The 24,526-nt window shown below is 46.7% G+C and overlaps 1 protein-coding gene across 1 annotated transcript in view; it reads right to left on the bottom strand.

Moving 5' to 3' along the window:
- Positions 1-9,894: 9,894 nt before the first annotated feature.
- The window catches only part of DNER (delta/notch like EGF repeat containing), a 299,024-nt gene continuing 284,392 nt past the window's right edge, over positions 9,895-24,526 (bottom strand). Inside the window, exons 12-13 of the mRNA XM_079132624.1 lie at positions 17,472-17,718; positions 9,895-10,902 (exon numbers count right to left, since the gene is read on the bottom strand). Coding sequence (XP_078988750.1) covers positions 10,791-10,902; positions 17,472-17,718 — 359 coding nt within the window. The 3' untranslated portion in view covers positions 9,895-10,790. The remainder of the gene's footprint in view (positions 10,903-17,471; positions 17,719-24,526) is intronic.

A 24,526-nucleotide genomic window follows, 5' to 3' on the forward strand; every position in this document is an offset into this window, starting at 1 on the left:
ACATATATATCTATCCATTTTATTGAGCCTAGTCTTTGGCACTTGAAAGTTCATTTGAAAAGGGATCTTTGAAAATGCAGTGAGGACAAGTCCTTGAGAGTATAGAGCTCAAGGCAGATTCTTCAGCCACTGTTTTACAACAGCCAAATTCGTGAGTTTATGGGGTTTAGGGCAAAAGTGGGTATGGGAGCAGAGATGACTGCTCTTGGATATGGTTTTACTACTCTCTCCCTCAAGGCGAGAGTCTTCCCACTTCACGATGTCACCACGATGTCGCTCAGCCGGGCAGTTAGACAAGGGTGTCCCACTCCTCTACATTCTACTCTCCACCCGCCTCCCATCCGCAGGTACCAAAAACCTTCCATCCGCCCTCTCCGTGTGGGGCCTTGCAGACAAGTCAACCTGAATCAGTATATTCACCCTAAACTGTTAGAACATGCTCAGCTCAATGCTTAGCCCAAAATCAGCCCAGGAGAGATGTTTGTGGGATCAGTCTCTAGCAAGCAAGGCCCCGGAGACTGGCTTGCTCACAAGCATGCCGGGGAGCCCAGTGATCAGGCAGTCATGCGAAACTCACCTAATGCAAACACCTTATTTTCAGTAATAGAATGAAGGGAATTGGGTAGAAGGAAAGGGCTGGAAAGAGTTCACTGACGCTTTCCAATCTCCCGCATGTGATGGTGGGAAGAGGCATGGAACAGAATGGGAGGAAAATCATCCCAAATAACGGCTACCTCTGGCTCACGGGATTCGGCTGGGAGACGGAGTTTCCACCCAGAAGGACCATCAATCCAGCTGGGGGTGCACCTAAGCAAAACAGAAGAGGCTGAAGGAAAAGTTGTTTGTGCCTCAGCAGTGCTGGATCTGAGAATGAGTCTTCCTCAGAAAGAAATCACTGGGAATCAGTCTTGTCTGTGTTAAGTGGCAGTTTCCTCCAAGACCATGAGGAATGGTACCGAGATCCCCCAAACAGTCAACCTTCCCAGAAAGACTGATTCAGCTGAGCCCTACAGATACGGCCCTGAAAAGCAGCCAACAACATGAACCTTAACTACCTGCTTAGCCCTAGCGCTGCAACCTAGCTGTGTCCAACTAGCCAAAACAGCAACTCCACAGCCAGAGCTGCTTGGACGGCCGTTCTTATCCTATTACATAATCACTCTCCTCGGTAGCATTTGAGAATTAAAGCAAATCCATTAAAAGTCGTGTAAAGAGCAAAGCACATAAGTCACGTCCCTCATTGCCTGGTTTGAGAAATGGAGCCTTTTCAGTGGAAGTCACCCTGCTCTTGAAGCCTTCTGCATTTAATCCCCTGAGTTCAGAGCTGAAGCACCCAGCAGACTGTGGGATCTTGGGAAGCTGGTTAAACTCCCATGAGATTCTATAGGCCCACCCTTGGCCTCCCCATGCCTCACCTCTGTCTCCTGTGCATATAGCTGGCCTCTGCAAGCTAGGACACCAGGGCACTTTAGGAGGAATAATGAGTTACTCGTGTGGTACGTGCGCCATGAGCCAGGAAGTGAGCTGTTGGTCCTTCCGGGTCACAAGCCTCTCCACTATTCTTTAAGAGCACTGTGGTCCCTCTAGTCTTGGGAAAGTCATTTCCCACTCTTTGCACGACAGGAAGTCGGAGGTGGTATGGCGAGTTTGGCCGACTCTCTGAAAGTGCCCTCTTCACACACCCTGCACACAGTTCTCAGGGTCAAGTCCTACTACTCTTTGTTTTCTAAATGAAGACTCAGCAGCAGCTTCTCTGCACCCACTAGTGTTAAGAGATGCAGACACAGCAGCACCCTTGATGAAGGTCGTGACAGCCAGGACCAAGTGACTCCTGTTCTGCCTGCTACCGTGGTAATTAATCTTCAGCTACCTTCACAAAGCAAACGTGGAAAGCTGTGAAGGAGCAGCTTACTGGCACGTAGTAGGTGTTGAATAAATATTTGCTGAATGGACAAATTAAGGAAGGTCTAAATGGATATGTGAATGGATGGATAGATGATGATTATGAACGGAGCTCTGGTTCCAAGTCTTAAGAACTGTAGGACGTTGGAAAGCTATTTAAACTCCTGAGGACCTGGTTTCCCCTACCTGAAGATAAGCAGTAATAAAAAAAATCCTATCTCACAGGGCTGTTATGAGGATTAAAGGACATAATTTATGCAAATTGCTCAGCACTTTGGCCAGTATATAGTTAGCCTCAATAACTGTTAACTACCTGTATTGGAACAGCGAGTGAAAATCATCTTATTACAAAGGAAACCAAATTACTCTTAATCATGACAATTTAAGATGCTTACAGACTTTCAATACTTTAGAATGACTAGCACACTGCTAACACACCCTGAGACCAGTCAGGGAGCACCAGCAAGTCCTGAGCAGGCACTTGAGAGCCGTCCTCTGCAGCCCACAGTGGGTGCTCCATGGACATGTGTCATACAAATGGACAGAATTAACTGAATCCATGGATGGGTAGGTGGATGGATGGGTGGATGGGTGGGTGAGTGGATGGATGGATGGGTGGATGGGTGGATGGATGGGTGGATGGATGGATGGGTGGATGGATGGGTGGATGGAGGGATGGGTGGATGGATGGGTGGATGGAGGGATGGGTGGATGGGTTGGTGGGTGGATGGATGGATGGGTGGATGGGTGTGTGGGTGGATGGATGGGTGGAGGGGTGGGTGGATGGGCGGATGGATGAATGCATGAATGGAAAACATGAAAATCCTCAGAGGGGATGACAGCTTGTCTAGTTCAATGGTTCTCATTCAGGGGTGGTCTGTTCCCCAGAGGATGTTGGTCAATATCAGGAGACACTTTTGGTTGTCATAAGTGGGAAGAACTACTGGTAGCCAGTGGGTAGAGACCAGAGATGCCACAGAACTTCCGACATTGCACAGACAGCCCCACAATGAGGAACTCTTGTCCAAAATGTCAACAATGCAGAGCTTGAGAGAACCTAGTTCACTGCTTTTAAAACTCTGCTCTCCCATAAAACACCTGCCTCTCTTTCTCTAGTCTTTGTGTATGTATTTGTGCATATGCACTAGCACACACAATGCATGCATCTTGAGGGTAGGTGTGCCTTAAATTCAGCTCCATCTAAGGACCACTTTGTGTCTTTATTTTACTCTTTATGTCAAGGGATTTGCAGACATCTGGCTGTAAGAAAGATCCTGCTATCATGAGTTAAACTGAAATTCCCCGTGGGAGTCACGTTTTGGAACGACTGCAAGAGCTGCTTGGCTTCAATATAAGGGATCCACAATATCTGAATTTTGAATTGTTAAGGGGCCTTTTGGGTTGAGAAAGCAGGAAATCGCCTTATTAAAAGATAATTTGCCCATGGAGTATTTTCCACATGGACTAGTTTAATAATAAAAGGATTTCAATTTTGTGAACATCCTATTTAGCACTTTGGAGTTTTCAAAGAAGCCAGCAGAAAAATGGCAACAACAGATCATCTGTTGGCCTCTCCTGCCACACAGCAGCCTGGAAACGTGTTTGTGGGTGAAATTTTAATCTGCAGATGAGAAAATTTGAAATGACTAGTGTGGAAATTCAGTTGAGCAAAACCCACATTACAAAAACCAAGGAGCTGCTGATTCAACCCAGAAACTGAGGTTTAGGAGGTTCTGGCTGCATTTCAGCTCAGCCCGAAGCCTACAGCAAGGCCTCCCTCCCTGCCAGCATGCAAGCTGATGTTCCCTCCCAGGTCCCAGCCTTCACCCAGGGGTTTTCCGGCCTGGCTCTCCTTTCTTTCTTATGATTTGGGGGTTTTATTATTACTTCGGACTTTATCAATATTTAAAAATTTATGTGCAGTAAAACGCACAGACCCTCAGTCTATAGTCAGATGCTATTTGACAAGTGTATTTCTCTTGTGACTGTCACTCAAATCCCCAGGTAGACTGATTTCATCCCCTAGACATTTCCTTCAGACTCCTTTTCCAGTCGGTCCTCCACTCTCTGTATCCAGAGGCAACTGCTCTTTGGATTTTTTTAGTAGGATCCTAGGGTATCAGGAACCATTTCAAATAAAGTTACCGTGAACGCTCCTGAGAGGCTTTATTTATTTTTCAAACACATGCCCGCAATCTCTGGAGCAGTCCCCTGGGCGCCGTGGCTGGGGCAGAGCAGAGCCTGCTTACCGGCTGGCTCCAGCTCCTCCGTTCCACAGAAGGGTCCACTCCCCCTCTGAGACACCCCACGTCCCCCTCCCCAACCCGGGAATCACTACCCATCCTTCAGGTCCTGTTAGATGTCACATATCAAGGAACCCTTCCTGACCTCTCCCGGGTCAGAGCTCCTGCCGTCCCATCACCAACCCGGCCCAACGATGTTTCTGAGGGGTCTTTAATCTGGCATCCCCACGTCAGCTAGTGAGTATGGCTGAGTCCGTCCTTCCCAGCATGGGCCTCTGACGTGCTGAGTGCCTTAACATCTGTGGGACAGACGGACAGAGTGAAGGACAGGGACAGGGAGAGCCCTGGGGATGGACTAGTGTCCTCTTGGACTCTTAGAGACCACTGGAGTTGGGGGGCAGGTGGTGGGACATCAAATGAACTGGGCATTGGGCGTCCCTAACCAGGTTCAGCTGAGAATCCTGTTTTTTAATCTGTCACAGGAAGGCAAGGCGTCCAGAGAGTTTGTGAAACACACGCCACCAGTCTTCACTTCCACCACGGCGATGCCTGGCTCACCTTCTGAGCAGCGCGCAGCCCGCAGCCCGGGGCTCAGGCACCTGTTGTGACAGCACGAGGACAGAGAAATGCTGACTCACAGAAAGGAGAACCGCCGTGACAAGGGGGACCAACGCGAGGGGCGGGGACCGCCCCACCTGCGGAAGCCTCGAGCCGCTCAGCCTCAGCGCTTGCTGCTGACTCACAAAAACGTGTGTGTGAGAGAGGGACTACTGATTTTAGAGTTTGGGTTTACACACATGATACAGGACAAGCCAAAACACCTGTGGATCCGTGTGGCCTAAAGGCTAAGCCATAGCCACAGGCCAGCTGCTCAGTATCAAAGGTGACACAGCACAGTCCTGGAGAGGGGAGATGACTGGCCGTCACCCACCTTAGCGGTTTTGTCCAGGTGCTTCTCCCTCCCACCCCTCACTGCACATCCCATGGGTTTCCAGAATCTACAACGCCTCTCCCAGCTCCGGGATAATCCCGTGCGCCTCAACTGTGATGCTTCGGGAATCAGGGCCTCTCCCAGTGAGTGAGTTAGTGGGACCTAAGGGACAATTCCAAAATGCAGTTTGGACAGTTTGGACCAATGAGCATTAAGTAGATGTCTGGAGTAGAAAGCCCCCTAGGGAGCCCCTGAGTCAATCTCCATTTCATTCTCTGAATATCCTGGTATTCACTCATTCAACAGCTGTTTCTTAAGCAGCTACTACGTGCTATGAGCACTATTTCAGGCACTGATAGTGCAGAAGTGACAAGCCTTAGAATTAAATCTTGGCAGGAAAAAAATCAGAATGTGAAAATTAAAAAAGTAACTCAATGTGATGTCAGATAGGAGCAGGTATGGTAGGAAATAATAACACAAGATAAAATAAACTGAGTGGAGACAGAATGAGTGGCTACACATTTATATAAGGTAAGTTGAGTATGGAAACTGCCAGCCATTCTGCCATCCCAAGGGAAGCAGCCTGACACTGAAACCATCCCACAGAGGAGGGCCATGGAGTGAGAGCTGCTGGATTGAACTGATCCTGAAGCTCACCTTTGTCCTGGACCTCCAGGTACAAGACTTCCCTACAGGTAAAGCCAACCTGGTGTTGCGCTCCCTGTAGTCAGAGGCACCTCACCGCCCGTGGGTAGGATGGCATATGGACCGTGTGATCTTCTTGGGAGCGTTCCCTGACAAGTCCTTTCGGAAGGAGGCCAGCATTGCCTTGGAAATGAACTTGATGTGCATTTGAGATAGAAGGGACCTGAGGGTGACAGCAATTGCTCTACAACAAGACAAAACATGGAACTGACCCTCTCATGGTTCTGGAGAGGGAGAGGAACATGAGAGAAGAACAAGACAGGAAGTGGAGTCTGCAGGTGGTGGTAGGCCTCTTCTCAGGCACTGTGATCCCTCTCCGTGACATCCCATAAAGCCCTCACTAAAGTCTATAACCACCCACCTCGAGTTTTGTGGTGTGTGAGAAAACATAATCAATTGAGGCAAAATTTAAAAAGTAATACATTTGATTGACCAGTTCAGGTCCTCCAATACCTAGCCCCTGTCAGCTGACACAAAGGAGAGACATCTTGCAGAGACTGAGCACGTCACCGTGAAATCCTTCAGCACATTCCCGCAGGTGCCATATGGATGCGGGGTCTCGCCTCACGTTGTTAAGCCCCTACCTTAATTGTTCTCCCCCCTACAAGCTTCCGTTTGGCCCTTCTTTAACGGCAATGCGCTTTCCAATCCATTGGAATAATGTCGACTTGCTGGAGGTCAGACACCATGCCAGGAAGTAGGAGATACCGTTGACTAAGACCCTTCTCCAGGTGGGGAGGGAGGAGCATGCTCACGTGCCCTGCGACCTCGCACAGGCCAGCACGGTGCTGGCCCGAGGGCTGTGGCTTCACTCAGCTACAGAAAGTGGCAGTGGCCAGGCAACCTTGTAAAGGGTCAGAGATTCAATATTTCAGCCTTGCTGTTCAAGACAGAAACCCCAGCTTATTCTGTAGCTATGTGCATAACAAGGGAGAAAACCACATCCCACAGAAGACCCACAGAGATACAGTAATAACTGAGCCCTTTTGTTGGTGGTACACGTCTACTAAAGAAAAGGATGAAACCCTTGAAAGGGGAGGAAACCTTCGTGCATAACTGGATTCAAAGATAGCTTGATGTCTGTGGAAGAACCAGACACAGGATCATTCTGGCTTCGGGGCCAGAGCTCACCAACCCTGCTCTGAATTGGCCTCTCCTCGGTTTTGAAAGGACCCTCAGGTGCAGGAGCGATTCTTATCACACCAGGTTCATCAGACCCTCTTAGGAAGAAGGCCCGAGTCCCTGTTCTTTGTATTCTGGCATCGCGGCTCCCCCTGCCATGCTCAGAGGGTCCGAAGGCACTCCCAACCTCCATCACTCTCTTATGGTGTGTGGGGGGTAGTCCCAGGAGATTTTCCAGATGGTCCTGCTGGCCAATAAATACTGAGCCACACGCTCCCCTCCAGAGACAAAGGAAGCTGGAAAGGCGAGCTCCCCAGGGTTAGATGGGGGAGAAATAGATGCTCTAAGGCAGCCAAGCGTCTGTGGCTTTGTGATCTGTCGTCTGTAATTAAGTAGCATGCGTCTTTCTTTCCTGCAGTTTTTATGTTTGTCCTTAGAAGTAAACTATAAAACTTTTTAAAAGGAAAAAATCAGAGGTCTCAACATATTGGTACCCAAAATTTGTTGTCGTTGAACTCAATTTACAGCATCCTTTGAGAAAAAGATCAAATCTGAATCCCACACAACCCTCAGTTTTTGTGACTCCCAACCTCATAGTGCTAAGTGGAGATTTGGGTACTTACATCAGAGAAAACAACTCTCAACTGTTAAGACCCCTAGGAGGCAACTCTTCTGCATGTGTCACTTCTTTGCAAGCAGCAGCTTGAGGGAAGACTCCCCGATGAGCTAGAGGCACACACTGCGGGCGGCCCCACGCCCAATGGCGCCACCCCGTCCTAACACTGTAAAGGCAAGAGTAGAGAAGAGGGCTGATTCCGACTCACGTCATGAGACCATCAGCTTCAAGCATCTGCGCAGCTTTTCCCAGTGCACTTTTCCCAGACAGTGCAAGATGGCAGAGTGTATGACACACCTGGAGAAGGTGCTCCAGGCAAGCACCTCCTGCAGACCAGTCACTCACCGCCAGAGCCCTAGGTTGACCTACTTTGTAACAATGTATCTAAAGTGAGACTAACAACAATATCCACTGCTAACAGGTGCTGAAAGCTTCCTGTGCGCTGGAGATGGGCTGAGGACACCCATCTGGCCTGGCACTCTCTCAGTGCCCCTTCATGGGAGGCCCTATCATTACCCCTATTTTCCAAATTATGAAGCTTAGGTTCAGAGAGTTGCTTGCCCAAAGTCATTATCAAGTTAATGATTAAAGCAGGTCTTAATCCTCTCCTACAGGGAAGCAGTTGGAGGCCAGTTAACCTCCCCTCCAGGGCTCTGTGAAGTGCGATTTTTATCTATCTGCTCATTAGATGAAGGTCTGGTTCAAAGCAAGCCACAGACTCAGGAGCCAGGGTCCTCCCGTGTGGCTCTTGCTGCTCATCTGTCTGACACAGACCACGTTCAGAGAGACGAATTATCACCACTGAACATCTACATGATGAGTGGATGTTTAAAGGTGCTCAGGGTCTGCTCTCAGGTTGTCTGAATTCATAGGCTTCATTAATTTGCTTTAAAAAGAGAACTGTGATTGGTAAGAGACTAAAGGGTCTTTTGTTTTTCAAACAAGTTCTTAAAGGGTCATCATGTAGGATTACTTTGAGAATCTGGGAGCTTGAAAATGATTAGAGGGTCAGGTTGAAGCAGAAGAACTGCAAGCAGAGGAGACACAGCAGTGCAGACGCCCCCATGGGGGCCACAGGGGAATGGACCAAGTGGGGTTCTACTCATGCCACTGGTCCAGGGCCTCTCCTGTCACCCTGTAGGTGTCTGTGTGCCTCACGACTAGCAGGGTCTTTCCCAGGCAGAAGGAGCAAGCAAGCTCTGTGGGCCACTCCACGGCGTGTTCCCATGGTGACTTAACTGACAGCTAATATTTTGTTCTTACTTTACTTCCAAACACTTAAACAAGCTAAAAATATTAACATATTGCACTGTATCATCTAATAATCAGGATCTGGGAGTTTTGCTATGTTGTTTGTAAGATTAGGGGCAGATGTTCTGAGGGTAGATGGGAGGAAAAGCATCTTGAATTATTCTTTTTGCTCCAGCCCCTCCCTCCCAGGCGCCTGATTTCAGGACATCTCTTAGCCTTACCAAAAATTTCCCTGTGAAGTTAAAAATGCATTTTTCAAAATGACACTGGGACTCCAGCACAGCATCCTGACAGAGTGGAACTGAATACAGGGTGGCTCTGATCTACCTTCAGTTTCCTAAGGACAAAGGAATGTTTGCTGAGGCAATTTCATTTGTCCCCTGAAGGAAAGCATGTGAGAATGTTCTTGAGGTCACCGGTACCTGCACATAATGCTCAGAAGCAGCTCTGGATTTCATCTCTCGACATTCACGTGTGCCACTTTCACTGGCAAATCGAGTTGCACAACCTAGTTTAGTTCCCACCCTTCATGTTGACAATCAGGATGCAAGAGAGGCTCCCAGAGTTTGCAGGGAATGGCTCTGGCAGCCATGGGGCTACTGTATTAGATACTTTGGTTTACTATCACAAAATACCTGATGCAGGCTAACTTTATCAAGAAAAGAGGTTTATTTGGCTCACAGTTCTGGAGATTCAAATCACAGGGTCCCATTAGTTTGGCCTCTGCTGAGATCCTAACAGTACACAGTGTCACAATGGTGGGAGTATATGTGGGAGGAAGAGATCAGGTCACCAAAAAGAAAGCCAGAGAAAAACTCAGGGGTTGGGCACTCTCTTATAACAACACACTCTCATGAGGACTAATGTTAGCCCTTTCCCAGGATAGTGCCCCAATGACCTATGGACCTCTTACCCACCTCTTAAAGGTCCACCACCTCCACATCACCACTGGGGTCCAAGCTCCCAGCATATGGACCTTTGGGGGATGCAGGATGTTCAAACCACATCAGGTATATTGCACAGACCACTTAAAATGTCATGAACAACAGGATTGCTTGTTTGACAGTCCATATCAAATCCAAAACATTTTATAAAATTTTGAAAGAACAAAAGAGACAGGTGCATCCTTGACTTGCTAACATTTATTCAATACTCTTTGAAATTAGCAAGAATCAGAAGAAGCACATATCAATCAAATACAGGCACAAAAATGTCTTGGATATAAATAAAGATGCACTATGAGAAATACACACTACAGAAGGAGCCAGTACTCTCTTACATTCACTACCTCTTAGCCACAAATAACTCAAAAACATAAATTTAATTTACTCACAATATAAAAACCTTGACTTTCAAAAGAAAAATACAGATCGAAATCGATCGTAATTCGCCTCGCTAGGCCCATTTGTTATGTATGATTTCAAGGCCAAGTTCAATGACTGTTACGAAAAAGACAACTCGAAAGAATGTTTCTGCAAAGTTCAATGAAACAGAGCAGAAGTTACTTACCCATGCACAGAATAAGGCAAAGGCTAATTTCATTCAGGTTAGGAATAATAAATTTAACTAGCTTCTTTTTCACAAAACAAACATCTCAGACTTCTTTTTAAGTAACGGGTATACTGTATTATGCATCATATTCTACTTTACATAATTTTCCTACCTCTACTCAGAAAGCTGGCACTCACACATCAAAAGAAACTTCTCCTCGATTAGACTTATTCTGTAACAACCACAGAAATGAATCTGGGCTTCGCGGGAGCATCACCATGGAAAGAGCACACACAAGGAGAAGCCTACGGTTTAGAGCTGAGAGTACATTAAAATGTAGTCTATGGGGTTCACAAATTTGTTTTTAAAATATTTTTTCAAACTAAAAGCTGCAGAAAATTAGTTCTTTGATATTCTACTGAAAACTCTTGAGCAGCTAACGTTTTAAACTTCTTAAGCTTTTTTTTCTTAAAAATATTTAAATGAGTGTAGTATCCCATCTTTTTGAAAAATAATCCCCAGAAAAAGATTACAAATCTTTCGTTTTAATCAGTGTGACCAAGGGTTTGTCGTCAGGACTGTAATCCTCATAGGCGATGGGGGTCACGTCGTACATCGCAGGTCGGGATTTCTTTCCAAACCTGAAATCACAGAGAGGGGACTCTGGTGAGACAAATATTGGACCCCAAGTCCTATTAAAGGCAAGAGGTGAGAATAACATATTCGCGAATCAAATGGAACTGTCAAAATGCTCTAAAAATATATTCTTCAGCCAGTGCAGAAACTTAAGACACCCTGATATTAAAGTCGAAAAAGTATAAAAGTTAGTCTTTGGTGCAGGAGGCAAAAACATAGATTTCACAAAGCATGGAGCCCGAATTAACGGCGAAGCTTCCAGGTTCAATCTTGGCAGAGCAGCCAGCCAGGACAGCTCTACAATAGGTTTTAAGAAAACGTGTATTGATTTGTCTTTTTCTTCCAAGACCCATAAATATTTGGAGAGGCAGGTTATTTTATATCCACCTTAGTGCCTGGAATACAGAATGACTGGGCAGGCTTCTCCTGGGGGCCGGCTGTGGGGGTGGTGTGGGGGAACAGACAGCTTTTCCCCCAGGATTTTGGGGGAACAAACTGTGAAGGCTTTGAGATCCCAAGAGGAGGGCAGAGGGAGGAAATGACCTAAAATACTGAGGTGTTTGTTCACCAACTGCCAGGATTGGCCATCAAATCCCACCCACCTATTACCTCCCAGACACCCCTGCTCTACACACACAAGCTCTTGCTTTTCTCTGAGCACAAAAATATGGGCCCAGCAGATTTGTATATAGCAAAATCCCCCTTGACAGCAGACTGACGCCCAGAAGCCAGAGGACTCAAAATCCAAGTTCAGGACTTCCTGCCAAACCAGTCTTAGGATGGCAATTATTAAAATAAATTCAACTTCTGGGTGGTCTCTTCCCAGTCAGGACCTTCCCTTCCCTACAGCCTCTGTAGGGAAACATGATTTAAACAGTCCTCCATATGAACCACACGCTACCATCGCTCCTCTTTTTTGTAGACAGCATTTTTTTTTTAACTCTTTCAAATGCAACAGGGCTCATTTGAAAAGGAATTTTTCCCCAAACATAAATTTTAAAAAGGTTATTAGGATGGGGTCCCTAGGAATTAAAGGCATATTTACTGTGACTTCTGTCTCTTCTCTCCTCTTTTCCTATTTCTCCCTTTGATATCTTTTCAAAGCCCGTCTTCTCAAGTGTGGAGATGAGAGGAAGACTGAGTGGCGAGGAGATACTTCATCCAGGTGGCATTTCTAGTCACTCAAGAGGGACTGGCCTTCCAGGGTGTAGCGGCCTAGCCCAGGCCAGGTGGAGGCCAGGCAAAGGCAGGGTTAGGGTTAAAGCTCTCTGTCCCCAAGAATTCCACCGCTGCCACTGCAATCTTAAGAGGGATTGTTTCTAAAGTGTGAAGTCTCCCTGAAGATCCACGACTGTTCCTCACAGACGGGACCTGGGACTTGTGTAATCAGAACGGGAAAAGTGGCAATGGAGAAAAAGCCCACAGTGTCCGGTGCTTTTCCCCAAGTCTGAAAATGTCGGAAGCTACTACTTTAAGGTGAAGATATCTTGAAAACAATTTTTTTTTCATAAAATGGCTAGATATGTTGTTCCTAATAGTGATATTTTAACAAAAAAATTCCAGCAACTCAGTGACTAGCTCTTCATATCCTAGCCTTGTAGCCAAGGGATTATTTCTCTGTGGGAACTCTGATGGGAGCAATGGATCATATTAATTAGTTGATTAGTTAAACCAAAAGTTGGCTGCTAGGAAAAGTTCAAGCAACTTAATAAGTCAAACATGTCTCTTAAAAATCTACTTCTATATGATTTCACAGTTTGAAGAATCTGTTTTCTCAGAAATCTAAAAAGTTCAAGCCTCTATCTTATGCCATTCCTTAGCAAAGTGATAGTTCAAAGGCCCATGGACTGAAATGTTACCATGGACCCAGAGGCAGGTGTGAGGACGGGTGTCACCAAGTTAGAAGGCAAGGGATAAACCCGCTCTGGAGCCAGCCATTTGCTCACCCACGCATGTTCAAGGTAGACCAGATGGAGCATCCTTTGTGTCCAGACTGGCTTATGTGGCCGTGTGGCATGGTGCCAATTAACACCAATCAGAATGGGTCATAAAGCATAGTGCTATCTATAACAGTAACCTGGTCAAAGGGACAAACGCCCCCAGATAAGAAAAAGAGACTGATGGCAGCTGGAATCCCTATACTTCAACTTCCTAGTTTCTGAGAACCCTGTACAGATTCCTTGGTGAGTCGCAGAGGTCTCCGCTGGAAGTGCAGAATCTAGCACTTGAAAGCTGAAACTGTTTTTTTTACAGAAACACTGTGGCTTTTTAACACCCAGTGAACTGAGGCAAGACTGCTTGAATCTCTTATGGCTCTCACAGTAGAAGGCTCACACTTGGTGATAAATGAATGTGCATTCACATCCACGTTGAAAATGCTAACCGCTTTTTATATCTCCTGCCTTAAAATTGGGAGGACATTACAAATCAGCTAACCCTTATAAAATTCCATTTTAAATTCTCAGGCACGAAACCAATGTAAAAGGTCACCTATTTTATTGCAAGACTTTTTATATGACTGCCCTTTTTTTAAAATAGCACAATTTTTTCCTTATCATTTAGGTATATTTTGATCATAAAAATATAAATTGGAAACTAGAGGAAATTATAATGTAGAATAGAGACAACAGACTGATTCCAGCCTGTTGCCTTTTTTTTAAATAAAGTTTTATTGGAATACAGTCAAACCATTCATACTGTTTCTGGCTGCTTTTGTATTACACAGGTAAAGTGCAGTGGTCACAACAGAGACCAGTGGACCTGAAAAGTCCAAGCAGTGGTGTGGGCCTCTGATGAAGACCCCAGGAATTGCCCTTAGTCCCTCTCTTCAAAGGACCTGGTGTGGACATTTCGTGCATTATTCTTTAGCCTATTGAACTCTTGACCCTACATCCTTTCAACTCCCTTGGCAAATATGTATCAAACACCTCTGAAAGTGACTGTTTATTACACATATTGACTGTTTATTACACATTTTGACAAAACTGAGAAAAGACTCCATACACTGTAACTAGTGGCTTTACTCAACATTCTGCGTGATGTTCCCACCCCAGGTGGCTCACATTCTGTGACCTGACCATGACACTTGGGAAATGTCTACTTAGGATGTACGAGGGATTTTTAAAAGATGGGAATGAATTGACACACGCCCTCTCCTGGAAAATGGCTCATTGGCCCTGATCTGGTGGTTCTGTCCCCAGTTCCTCCCTCGCCCCATGAGGGGTCACACATCAGGCACTGTTCTGAGCGCTTGCTCAGCATGGAATCCCACGTCTCATTTTCACTGATCAGACTTCTCATCCCATCTCCACAACCCTGTGAGGTGAGCACAGACCATCTGTCCCATTTCACAGATGAGGAAATGGAGGCTCGGGCTAACCTCAAGGTCATAGCCCTTGTGGGAGGTAGAGCTACCCAGCCTGGGTTCTGAACACTTCCTTGCAGCCTTCATGCACGTGAGCGACCTTGAACTGCAGCTCTCACTTTTGCTGCTCCTGACAAGAGCCCATGTGTTTAAAGGTATCTGCCACAGATCAGCAAACCTGTTTTGATCCTGGCTTCCCCACAAACCGCGTGCGACCCTGCATACCCTGCACTACCTTGCTGAACTCAGATTCTTTTCACATATACAGGGAGCTGAAGAAACACACGTCCTAGGATTCCTATCAACTCCTGAAATTGTGGGTGATAGCAGAGGCAGTGTCTGGTCCATGGGAAGCTCTCAGGCAATGCTGGCCACCACAGAGGCACTAACAGAAGGCTCAGCACCAGCAGAACAGTAACCCTGATGCCTCAGACATGGTATTTGGTGACAAGACCTGCATGCCGATTTCTCTAAAGAAACAGAAGATACTGCTACCAGTTATAAAGCAGGTCAGAGTGTCCATTCCTCTTGTTCATAGTCCCTGAAAGTCAGAAGCTAAAGTCATACAGCAAAGAATGGCAGGTAGACCTCATTTTGAGAAAGGCTGAAATCTGAAGGCTTGGAGCTCTTTGGGGGAGAGTGAACATGTCCTTTTGTAGTTCTCCTTTTTCTGTGATCAGATACTTCTAGCAGACAGAACAGTAAGCAGTCAGCCACTGAGACATGACCTTAGTGTCAGAACGTGGAGCGCCATGGCCCTGGTCCTGCTGCTTAGCTGCAAACCCTGTCTTGCTGGGTGTGAGCAAAGCAGCAGTGGGACTGATGGCTTTTGGTATGACGGGGGGTGGGGTGGGGAGAGAGAGTTTCTTCTGACATCAGAATCACCAGGCACACCCACAGTATCTCGTGAGTGTCACTCTCGTGAGTGACCCACTCAGAATGTCTCGTGGGGCCTCTGGGCTGCAAGCACTCCGATCCACTCTCACCTCCAGGCTGGTGGCAGGAGACATCTCATGAAATGGACATTAGCCACACGCCACTGCTGGAAACTAGGGAGACAGTAACATCAAAGGAGCTGAGGTTCTGCCAAGGAGAGAGCAAAGAAGCCCAAGGAGCCAGACACCCAGCCATGACCTCTACCCAGAGAGACTGTTGAAATGCTGTTGTAGCCGCGGAAAGGTTTAGCAGAGCTTTCCTAAATTCCAGATACTTGGGAAAGTATTATTTTAATGTTGATAGTTTCATCTGCGGTCACGGGTACATGTGGGAGCATGCTGGTTAGAAACCATGACTTAAGCATTTTTGATAAAAATTAACAGCATACAAGAACTGGGTTCTATACATGCTTTCAAGTCCATTTTTTCCTACAACGGTGTTCAGTTAATCATCATCCCAGTGGGTTATACAGGCAATAGGTCCCAATGCCTCCATCTTTAACTATTCTGGGGCTGAAATGCAATACTACTCCATGGCAGCCCTGAAGGATTTTAGTTGCATGTGCCTCTGGGACTGGAGGGAATCTGATTTCTTGGATGTCCTAACACATCAGATAAGGCAGCCATGGATTCCAAGCCCCTCTGGGAACAGAGAGGAAAGAGAAGACTCTTGAACAGCAAGGGAACATGTCAATTCTTCCTTCCTTTCTGCATTCTCTGCTTCTGGTTCAGTGATACCGCAAATACATGCCAGAGGTCACGTACGGAGCTGGCGACCTGAGACGAATCTACCTCTCAAACAGCTCAAGGTGCCTTCCACCTGCCCTGGACTAAGATCAGGCATTCATTTCAGACCTCAGATTCTAGCAAGGTTCACTGTGTGCCAGGACCTGTGGGAGACGTAGAAATAAAAGCCACAGGAAAGACTCGAAAGGTGGGGCTTGCATGGGGTTGATCCAGCGCTTTCTAGAAGCTGCACTGCCTGAGTTGGCCCTGAGAGGAAGGGGCCCAGGTGAGCAGCCATGCAGGGCCTGAGTTAGTTGCACAGATAAGTTCAGGTGCAACCCCAGTGAGGCACCTGGGCAGATGCTCCTTGATGCCCACGTTCTCTCCTACTGGTTCCTCTCCCTAGAACCAGGTTCTGCCTTTGGCTTCTATTGAAGCAAAAAGATCACTATAAGGCTTAGGCCTGGGATTTGGGTTTTTTCTTTTGGAGAAGGCATATTCTCTGAACCTCTTAGCTGCTATGACATTCAGATAGAATTTGGATCTGCTTGTGTCTTGACCAATCTCAACACGCAACATCCAAACGAAGGTCATATGGCTAACTACTCCCCTGAGCCAAACTCTTAAGACACCCCGTTCGGCTAGTACAGCTGGACCTTCTGAACTGTGTGTTTCAAATTTTTCCATCAGTTAACAGAAAAGATGGCTCACTTCAACAAACAATATCATGATTCATTTTGAAATAGGCATTCTTTGCAAAAATCAGTAAAGTGTTAGCTTATTTTTAGCATCATATAGTAGATTTGGAGAAGTAAATATAGTATTCTCTTTTTATATATCCTTTAATATTTATAATTTAATGTGACTGCCACAATTTTCTCTCTATAGATGAGGGAACTGATTTGTGGAAGGTTAAATGATATGTCTGGAACATGGAGTCATGGAATGGAGTCGTTAATGCCATACTTCAGGCACCTGAACTAAGTTCCTCCTAAGACACCTTACTAACTCCTCATCTCCCACAGAATAGGAGGCTGCATTATACAATATAAGGCTAAATGCAGAATGATAGTTGTTTATCCTTATTTTTGTGGGCCCTTAAATCAAAGGGAATCATTTATATCCATGTTGACTATTTTAAGAGCAACATAAAGGCATTCCAGAAAGAAATCATCAAAAAATGGTCCAATGCACAGAGATTAAAAATAAGATATTTATAGTCACAGACCAACACAGTTAAATTGAATGGAAGCATTCAAAGCTAGAGGCCAGTGAAGAAGGGTTTGCTCATGAAGTGGTCTTTGACGTGCCCCCGGCACCATGTTGAACATATTTTACTCTTTATAACCCTCTCTCTGGAGCTGGGCATACAGCTCAGTTGGTAGAGTGCTTGGCTGGATGCACAAGGCCCTGGGTTCAATCCCCAGCACCGCAAACAAAACAAAACAAAACAAAACAAAAGCCCTCCCTCTGTGCACTTGAAGTCCTGTGCCCAGCACCGGGACGGCGCCGGGGCGGCAGCTCCCTCGCTGCCCGGCTGCCTGCTCACCTGGCGTGCCGGATGGAGGCGATGGCGTTGCTGAAGTCGCTGTCGATGCTGCGGCAGTTGTAGAACTCCTCGTAGGCCGGCCGGGAAGAGCCCTGGTACTCGATGCGGCTGATCCGGCAAATCCCCACGATCAGGATGATCAGCATCAGCACGAAGGCGACACAGAGGGCGCCGATGATGATGTACAGGGAGCGCCGGGGCATGTTGGTGAGGCTCTCGGCCATGTGCCCGGACTTCCACTGGAGATCTGCGGGCGGAGCGAGCGGAGGTGGGTGAGCCACGCCCATGGGCGGGGCCTGCCCACCCAGGCCCCACCCAGGCATCCTAGCTTAACTTTGCAGGAAGGCTGCCTTCTGTGAATGATCCAGACCAAGGGCTAAGACTGCATAGAGACCTCTTCTAAGTCGTTGAGGAAAAGCAGGAATACACCACAGACACATAGGCAAAGGATATAAAGAGGAAATCACCAAACAAATGTTTAGTTATTCTCAAAAATGCAATTCCCTGGCTGGGAGCCCTGGTGCGCACCTGTGATCCCAGTGACTCGGGAGGCCGCGGCAGGAAGATCTCAAGTTCAAACCCAGTCTCAGCAACTCAGTGAGACCCTAAACAACTCAGCAAGTCCCTGTCTCTATAAAATAGTAAAAAGGGCTGGGGATGTGGCTTAGAGGTTTACAGCCCCGGGGTTCAATCCCTGGTTAAAAAACAAAACAAAACAAAACAAAACAAACAAAAAAAAAAAACAGCAATTCCCCTTCTAGCTCCAAATATCATTTGAAAATCATGAAGACGATAGATGATGAGGGCACAGGAATGCAGACTGCAAACTGCCCTGTAATCCTTCTTGGACTCAATGACATACTTTAACCCAGATATCCCCACTTCAGAATTTATGCTGCAGAAATACCCCCGGAAATGCACAAAACCCTATGTGCAAGAACACTTATCTTAGCACCACAAATTTTAAATGTTAAGTTGTCAACATTCAGAAAATAAGCACAGACACGCATGTACTCACCACTCGGAGTTGAAAGATGTTAATATTTGACCATTTTTGCTTTTGATTTCTATATTTTTTTTTTGAAAAACAAGATGTTACAGATATCACTAGAGGTCCCCCACACTTGCATTCCCTCTCCCCCTGCCCACCCCGCAAGTGGGAAACAACCTGAATACTCAACTAGAGGTGAGACGGAAAGAGTTCAGTAAACAGCAGAAGAGGAAAGAATGTCCCCAGGCAGGACATCGCAGAGTGTGATAACAGCAATGGCACTGAGTGAAAAGGGAAACATGCACCTCGCTGTGGACTAAGTGCCTCTACAACACCTCCCTGAGCCGTAACCCCCAGATGATGGGCAATCCTCTCTACCCTTTCGGCAGAGAGGAGGTCCAGGAAGCTGGCACCCCTCCGGGGTGAGTGCCATGGAGACAGATCTGGAGATCTTAGTCACTGCACAGTGACCACTGGAAAGCCCAACAACAGAGATTTTTAACTTCTTTCTTATTCTTCTCCATCTTTTCCAGCCTTTTAAAGGAGAATAGTATATTCCTTTAACCGTCAAAAACCTATAAGCAATGAGCTATGGGTAGGAATGCTCGCAAGATCGTCTCCCAGCAAAACAGGAAAGAGTGTGTTCCTTGGGAACACACTCACCCTGCTTTCAGTCCCAACCCCAAAATCAATAGACCTCCCTGAGCCCCAATTTCTTCATTTGTAAGATGAAAATAACAATGCAGATCACGCTGGCCTGCTGTGAGCATAGGTTAGAAAACACGTTTAAAAAAAAGGCATATGGTAGGTGAAGTCCAAGGAGGAGAAGCAGCCAGCATGCTAGAAGGGGAAGGACAGGAGGTGTGCTGTCTTCCATTGTAGGAGCTCAGAGCTGAGGACAATCGGGCATTACCCTGTGTGCTTCCTCCAAGTTCCAAACTGTACCAACCAACAGGTGGAAATGGAAGGACAGGATGGATTTGCTGTGGTTGGCACTGGTTGTCAAACCAGGTCCCATTTACAGACTGCACATGAGTGGAAACTCCAGCTTAGGTGAGTGGGGTTTGAAAGGAAGCTGTGCACATTAGAGCTGGGTGTGACCAAAGAGAAGCTGAGCTCCCACGGGAAACCGGAGGGCTACTCTGTTTTATTCCCATTGTCCCCACTGTCACCACTCTGCATGGTGTCTGGATATGGAATGCACAGAAGGATGGGAACAAGAGTGGACATGCCTTCCTGTGAAATCCTCAGGACTCCTCTTCACTGTTCTGTTTTCCGTGAGAGTATTGGTGGCCTTTAGACCCACCCCCTCATCCTAACTACATCTTCTTGACCTTGAAAAGTTGCAGCCTGAGGAATTATTCAGGAAGACACCTGAACACAAGGCCAGGCCTGCGGACCCATTTCCTAGAAACTTAACAGGAAAATGAGCCATGTACCTGTGTTGGATGCTTCTAGAGAGTTTGAGAAGAGGGGATGTATGAAGTGGCTTCTGACTTTGCATCCAGATTCTCTGATTTCTGAATATTTTACTGAGACCTGTGAGGCCCTGGTTTTGCCATTCACGTCTGCCTGCCAAGCCCAGACAGCTCCAGGAGCTTAGGAAGACTAAATGGCCATTAGCGCATTTGCTGCTCCATCTGAGCCAACTCACACACAGGCAAACCGGGGAACATAAATCACAGCAAGTAAACAGCCTTGATGGAGGGAGAAGGTGTTCTGTAAGACCAGAACCAAGGCTCAAGCCCAAATCCGCACCCCTTTCATTTGGCAATACCTGGTGCACAGGAGACAGCTCATTTTTCTGGCTGAGAATGTAAGCGTGATTCACTTGGTTTCCAAGTGTTATAACATTCCCTAAAAAGTTCTGCCGCAGGCTGGAGTCCAAAGCTCGCTGGAGTATAACATGCATTTAGCGTCAACACGAGGGTGGCCAGCACAGTTTCTACTCCAAGGTGGAGTGCCCAGATCTGGTCACTAGGGAGGACCCAGGAGTCCTTGATGAGTTCCTACGGCTTATGTGTACGCTTGATGTAAACACCTTACACATCGTGTTGATTGTGTAAACACAGTGAGTGCACAAGCACATGGCCACTGCTGCAGAAATACCACCTTGCTGGATCACATACTCTGTGCAGCACTGTGTTCCAGGTCTGCCGAGCTGCCTACACTGTTTGCATTTCTCTCCATCTGCTCCATTTCCCAAATCTCTGTGTTCCAAGCTATTTGGATTTGTGGGGGGGAAAGTTTATCAAAATTTCTTCTAAAGCCTCTGCATTGTCCCTCCCCTGTCCTCTTCTTTCAAGCCAGATTCCACTCTACTACCATCTAAAACTTTTCTGATGGGAATGAAGGTGGTGTTCTGCAGGCTAATCGGTTTAGTAGCCAGTATGTGGAATAAATCCAATATTTGGTCCAAGAGGCAGCACATTTATCTGCACCAGCTGGCTGCAAATGCCATCTCCCAAACCAGGTGCCATCCTCGCAAGTCATCACTTTGCTGCATCCCAGGAGTCCCATCGCATGAGTCATTTACTATGCTGGCTGCCACCCAGTGCCCGGAAGGCTCCTGAACCAGAATGTGCAGAATGGGATGATCTCATGGGCCCCAGCAGGTGCGTGACCAAGAGCATGCACACATAAGCTGTGTGGGGAAAACGTAGCGCTAGGGAGCCTGAGGGATCCTTTGCATATTTGTTCAAACTAAACGTTTGAGATGTTGTGCTTCTCCGAGTGCTTTCGCATTTCACATTTCAGTTGGCCGCCAACACCTGTAGCTGGGAAGAGGCTACACTCGGAGAAGCTGCTGGAGGTGAATCAGGCAGTCAGCAGCAAGTTGAATAAGACTGCCTCTGCTGATGACCTCCACTCCACCAAACAGCCTTCCGCTGACTTGTCTATCTAGTCTAGATACGTTCCCCAGGTCTGCGCTTTTACTTTACCTTGGCGAAGGTTGATAGGCAAGTTCGTTGACCACCTATGTTATTTAAAAAAGAGCGAAAGTGAATGAGGGTGTTTTGTGATGATGTCACTTTGTAGATCAATATTTTTTGAGATATTTAACTGCCCTGAACAACTGCAAGGGTGGATTTCAAATTCCATTAGGTTTTCCACACCTAAAGGCTATCTGTACAATCAAGTAAATGAGAATGAAAAAACACTAAGTAGCAACCCTTTTTTGTTTCCAGAAGAGGAATGCACAGAAAAGGGAAGGGAAGGACTAGATTTTCTCCTTCATAGAGATTCATTCACCAAACACGCACAAATTAGGAATGGGCCAGGGATGGGAGCAAGGGAGGCAGGGCAGTGGGGTCTAAGGACACCAGACTTTTGAGGGACGCAGAGATCCATCAAATGATCACCAAATAAATGTACACCTGGGCCGAGTCAGTGAGGGATGAGCTATGCAGAGGTACAGGAGAGGACAAGGCGTGCTCATCTGATTTAGCATCAAGAGATTCTACACCGGGGGCATCCAGTTGGCTGGGCCCTGAGGGTGACTGGGCGCCATCCAGGGATGGGGAAGACAAAGTGAAGGCGATCCCAGGCAGAGCACCAGATAACCCCAGGCCCAGGGCGGGGAGCAGAGCAGAGCAGGGGAGAGGCCTGGAAGGACATGGCTGCTGGAGGGACTGAGGCGGAGGGACGCGCAGAAGGACATGCTTACTGGAGGGGAAGGGGCCGCCAGAGGCCCTGCCAGCCACAGGGTAGCCTTTGGTCTTCAGTGATTGCAGGAGTTTAACAGGCTTGGTGCAGGCAGAGAGGGAGGGTCTGAGGGTTCAGCTTTGTACTCTGAAATGATCCTTCTGACTGCACAGAGGACCAGGTGTGAGGGGCAAGTGCAGGAGCCCTTCTGGGGCAGAGCTGGCGGCTTGGCCTGGGGTGGTGGGAATGAGTCAGGAGCCGCTGAATGGGAGGCTGTGTGGGAAGCAGAGTGAACTAGACAAGAGAAGCGGCACCAAGCCCTGGTGTCCTGACTTGTGTCGCAGAGGGACTAGGAGCAGTGGCCTGACAGGGACCAGGGCCAGCTGTGAGGGAGGTCCTGAGTTCTGCCTTGTAGGTAAGGAACTGGAGCTGCCTTCAAGACACCCAGGTGGTGATGCCAGACGGCGGTGTTGGGCTGTTTAGGTCGCCATGTTGGTTAACAGATGACCTTTATCGACTTCAGCGTGTGCAGAATACTATTCTAAGCGTTTGAGGTGTCGACTCATTTATTCCTCCTATAGAGCTAAGAGGTAGCCAGCGTTACTACCTGCATTTTATGCAGGAAGTGACTGAGATTCTAGGGGGAGGTAACTTGCCCAGGGTTACTCACAGAATAAGTGGTAGAACCTGGGTTTAAACCCAGGTGATTCGATTCTAAAACTTCACTCCTCAATCAATAGCAGTGTTTTCCAAACTAAAGATTGTAGAAATCAATGTATTGGGATCAAACCTTTGTCAAAAATCGGTAGACTGTATGAAAACTGATTAATTTCTGGGTTCTCTATTCTATGCCGAGAACACAGAAAAGATAAGAAAGTATCTTCAATAAATGGTGCTGGTAAAATTGGGTATATATACGTACATATATACCCATACAGATATATATACACATATATGTACACATACATATGTCCATATGAATGTGTGTATATATGTATATTGCAGAAGAATAAACTAGATCCTTGCTTCTCACCGTACACAGAAATCAACTCAAATGTATCAAAGACCTAAGTGTGAAACCTGAAACTATGAAATTGCTACATGAAAACACAGGGAACCCCTTCATGGCATTGGTGTGACAATGCTTATTGAGGTTGGACCCCAGAGGCACAAGCAACAAAAGTAGACAAATGGTTAATTTGTATCAAACCAAGAAGCTTCTGCACAGAAAAGGAAATAACAGAATTAAGAGACAATCTGCAGAATGGGAGGAAATATTTGCAAACTGCTCATCCAACATGAGAGTAATATCCAGAATACACAAGGAGCTCAAAAAGCTGAAACACACACACACAAACACACATACACACACACACACACACACGCATGCACGCACCAAATAAACCAATTAAAGAACAGGCTAAAGTCGAAGTAGACACTTCTCAAAAGGAGACATTCAAATGGCTAACAGTATATGAAAAAATGCTCAGGCCCTCCACTCGTCCAGGAAACGCAACCACAAGAGCTCCTCTTACCCCAGTTGGCATGGCCAGCGCCAAAAGGACAAAAAGGACAAGCTGGTGAGGAGGCAAAGGAGGGCAAACCTTAACACAGTGCCAGTGGAATGTAAGTTAGTGCAGCCGCCATGGAAAACAGTGCAGGGTGTCCCAAAAATTCAAACCGGAACTACCATAAGACCCACCAGTTCCACTACCTGGGATGTAGCCAAAGGAGATGAAATCATGGTAGGAAAACGACACTTGCATTTCTGTGTTTATTGCAACACTGTTCACAATCGCTGAATTTGGAATCAACCTTGAAGCCCACTAGTGGATGAATAGGTAAAGGAAATGTGCTCTGTATGCACCGTGGAATATTATTAAGCCATAAAGGAAAATGAAACTATAATTTGCAGCAACTGGAGGTCCCTACATTGAGAGAAATAAGGCAGACACAGAGAGACAAACGCCACATGTGCTCGCTCATCCGTGGAGACTAGGAAGTCACTCTCACGAGAGTGGAGGGGAATAGTGACCACTGGAGACTGGGAAGGGCCGGGAAGGAGGGACGGAAAGAGGTTCAATAAAGGGCAACCAGACGCGAGAGGACTGACTAGTTCTGCTTCCTCTACGTGGCAGAGTAGGGTGACTGCTGGCTAAAAGCCTATGACACATTTCAAAATGCCTAGAAGAGGAAAAATTCCCAACACATAAAATGATTAATGTTTGAGGAGATGGAAAGGCTTATCATCCTGATTTGATGATTATGCATTCATACATGTGCTGAGTCAGCATAACGCACCCCATAAAAATGAACATCTTTTATGTCTCACCTTTTTCCTTTAGAAGACCACCTCGGAGTGTGACACACTTGTTACATTTGTGTTAGTCTGTGTGTAATATCTAGAATCAAGATGCAA

The sequence above is a fragment of the Sciurus vulgaris genome, assembly GCF_902686455.1.
Source record: "Sciurus vulgaris genome assembly, chromosome: 3".
Classification (NCBI taxonomy): domain Eukaryota; kingdom Metazoa; phylum Chordata; class Mammalia; order Rodentia; family Sciuridae; genus Sciurus; species Sciurus vulgaris.